Source organism: Hyperoodon ampullatus, assembly GCF_949752795.1.
Source record: "Hyperoodon ampullatus genome assembly, chromosome: 3".
Classification (NCBI taxonomy): Eukaryota; Metazoa; Chordata; class Mammalia; order Artiodactyla; family Ziphiidae; genus Hyperoodon; species Hyperoodon ampullatus.
The window spans coordinates 119,425,124-119,427,988 of NC_136916.1; the positions used below are offsets into that span (position 1 = coordinate 119,425,124).

The 2,865-nt window shown below is 57.4% G+C and overlaps 1 protein-coding gene across 1 annotated transcript; it reads right to left on the minus strand.

The window, feature by feature from the left end:
- Window positions 1–388: 388 nt before the first annotated feature.
- On the minus strand, window positions 389–2,277 carry CLEC14A (C-type lectin domain containing 14A; the record flags this gene model as incomplete). Its single annotated transcript, XM_079700287.1, has 1 exon — window positions 389–2,277. The coding sequence occupies one exon, from the start codon at window positions 2,275–2,277 to the stop codon at window positions 805–807; it is 1,473 nt and encodes a 490-aa protein (XP_079556413.1). The 3' UTR covers window positions 389–804.
- Between the last annotated feature and the right edge of the window lie 588 nt (window positions 2,278–2,865).

A 2,865-nucleotide genomic window follows, 5' to 3' on the forward strand; every position in this document is an offset into this window, starting at 1 on the left:
AGGAGAGGGCTATATGGTTGGGGAGGTCATTACACTGGAGAGCAGAAACATTGGAAGAGGAAAACACAAATCATTTGTTTCCTTAAGCAAGGACACACAGTAAACCCTTGAATTGGTGGTCAACTATAATTTGCTTCCAGAGCCAGCAACTCTGGCAACACTACAGTTTGGATTTATAGCAGGGCACACAAGTAACAATGACTGAAAGTAAAGTATAAAAGAACCAAGGAAAAAGTTCTTAAAGATCTACTCCTCATTCCAAGGACTTTCCCACTCCACCTATAAGCAGGAGGTGCTCTTGTTCCTATTCCCAACATGCCCCTCTGCAGTTCTTCCTGAATAATTACTCCTCCAGGAAACCAATGATATTTGAGTCTGGGTTATCAACAATCCTTTATTTTTTGCCTGGGAATTTCAAACCAATATACTCCCAGCCTGAACAATGTAGACAGAAGTTTTCCTTTCCATTTGGTAAAAAATAAAATTAAAAAAAAATTCTCTATTTGCTTCCAATGTCCTGAAAAGTTCAATCACCTCTCCAAATTCCCCAGAATAAACACAAGAAAATACCTCTCCCCAGTAGGATCCAGGCCCCGCACTACCACCCTTAGGCACTTCCATTTCCTCCATCTTCAGGGAAGGAGTGTCCAGTTCAGATGTGGCTCCTCAGTGGAGAAGAGGGAATTTAGGGGAAGGGGAATTTCTTTAGGAATTGTCAGTCCCACAAATAAGTTGCTCTTTTCCTTTTCCCTTTTCACTGAAAGTGAAAAACTGCTCACAACAAGTGGTCACTGTCCCGCTTCCCTATGTGTCACCAGAGCCAAGAGAGGACCCCGTCAACGAGGCTCCCTCTACTCTGTCCCGTAGACCACAATCTCCGACCTTCACCCCATTGTCTGTGCAATGTGTAGAACTGGAGCTCAGAGCAGCGGCCTCAGCATCACTCTGCATGCCCGGGGAAGCCAAAGGCCCCTTTCTTGGCCGAGGGGAAGGGCTCTTGTGGAAGCAGAGTTTGAAAAGCCCCAGCACTGTCACGGTCAATATCACCAACACTACTACTGCTATGCTCACAAGTATGAAGACCACGGTGGAAGAATCGAAAGCCTGGGGATTGTCAGAGGAAGACGTGGAATTAAACTTGGGAATCACGCTTCCTGAAGAGTTGATGTCGGCCTTTGCCTCTGTTTGAGGGGACATTTGAAGAGTAGATATCGTGCCCTGTGATCCCCACCGAGGAATCTCGGGAATAGATGTTGCTGAACTGCCTTGTCCAGGGGCATGGGGTATCTCTCCTGGCTTCTCCCGGACACTGGGTGACCACGTTCCCTTCGGCATGGAGCTGGCTGCAGGGGCTGGCGGGTGCCAGGTGGGCACCTTGGTCCCCCCGGGGGCCGGCTGTCCTTCCCCATTGGTTACACAAGAGCGTCCGTCTTTCCCTAGCACGAAGCCCGCAGCACACTCGCAAGCAAAGCCTCCCAAGTCGTCTAGGCAGTCAGGGAGCTCCACGCATTTGCCAGCACGGAGGTACTTTCCGGGACAGGGACAGAGCACAGCCCCGGAGGGTATCCCGTCCCAGCGCGCGCCGACCTCGTCCGAGGTGCAGGTGGCCGTGACGGAGAGCTGCCCGGGGCAGAACGCACTCACCTCAGTCCCGGGGGGACTGAAGTCCAGCGCCGCGCTGTACAGCTGGAAAGGCGCGCGGTAGCTCAAGTCAGAAGCGGCCCCCGGGCGCGGTGCGGGGCACAAGCCCTCGAACTGGTACTTGCACAGATAGCCGTTGGCGCGCTGGTGGCATCGCATCTCCTTCCAGCCTGCGGGCTCGATTCCCCGGGTGGCCTGGAGTCCCGCGCAGCTCCGAGCGGTGCAGGAGCGTTGGGGCTCCTCCACCCACTGCAGCGTGTCGCTTTCGGACCCGCCGACGTCGGGGGACAACCAGGAGAAACCCCGCAACGGCTCATTCTCCAGGGTGCAGTTGGATCGCCTGCGCTCCAGCGCCACCCAGAAGAGAAGGTCTTTGGAGCCCCCTCCGGGCCCCGGGCCTGCCCGCAGAAGCGCGACCACCGCGCGGAGCTCGGCGTCTCCGCGCACCGTGCTGAGCGCCCCGCCGCGCAGGCTGCAGGCCTCCTCGGCCTCCTGCCGCTTGAAGGTAGCGTGGTGCAGGCTGTAGCAGGCCCCCGAAGCCGAGCAGCCCGCGCGGTCGGCAGTGGGGTGCTCTCCACTGCCGGGCCGGGGCCAGAACGTCTGCCAGAGAAGGCACAGGGCGAGCGCCGGCCTCATCTTGGAGGCCCAGCGCCCACGGCTGCTCCCAGCTTGGATCTGACCCGCCCGAGGGCGTGGAGCTGTCCCAGGAGCGCGGTCACCGCCCCCCACAGCTGGCTCCCCGCCCCCCCACCCGTCCCCCACTCCCCCACGCCCGTCCCCTCAATCTCCAAGAATTCCCGTCAGGGTCCTGGCAGCAAACAGCTTCCCTCCCTTAGGCCTCAACAGGAAATGTGTCCGGAGCTCTGCCAGGCCCCGTGCAGCCCTGCGGTCAGGAACACAGCTGGCGCCAGGGCACAGGGAACGCAGTCGCCCAGAAGGTCAAACACCCTGTTTAGGGCAGGAGAAAAAGAAAGAAAAATCGCCACTGGGAAGAAGTGTATCGTTTTCCCTGCTCAGGGAGTTTCACAACCTCAGATCCCAAAGCACTTCGGTGAACACTGGCAGGAAAGGCTGGAGAAGAGGAACTTGCTGAGCGCCCACGCGCGCCCACTGTGCTCCGTCCGGAGCGGTGGTGGAGTTGGCCTCACAGCAATGTGTAGAAGGCTCCAGCCTTCGCCAGTCCCGCGACTGTGGGGGGTGGAAAAAACCTTGTGAGAAGTAGAA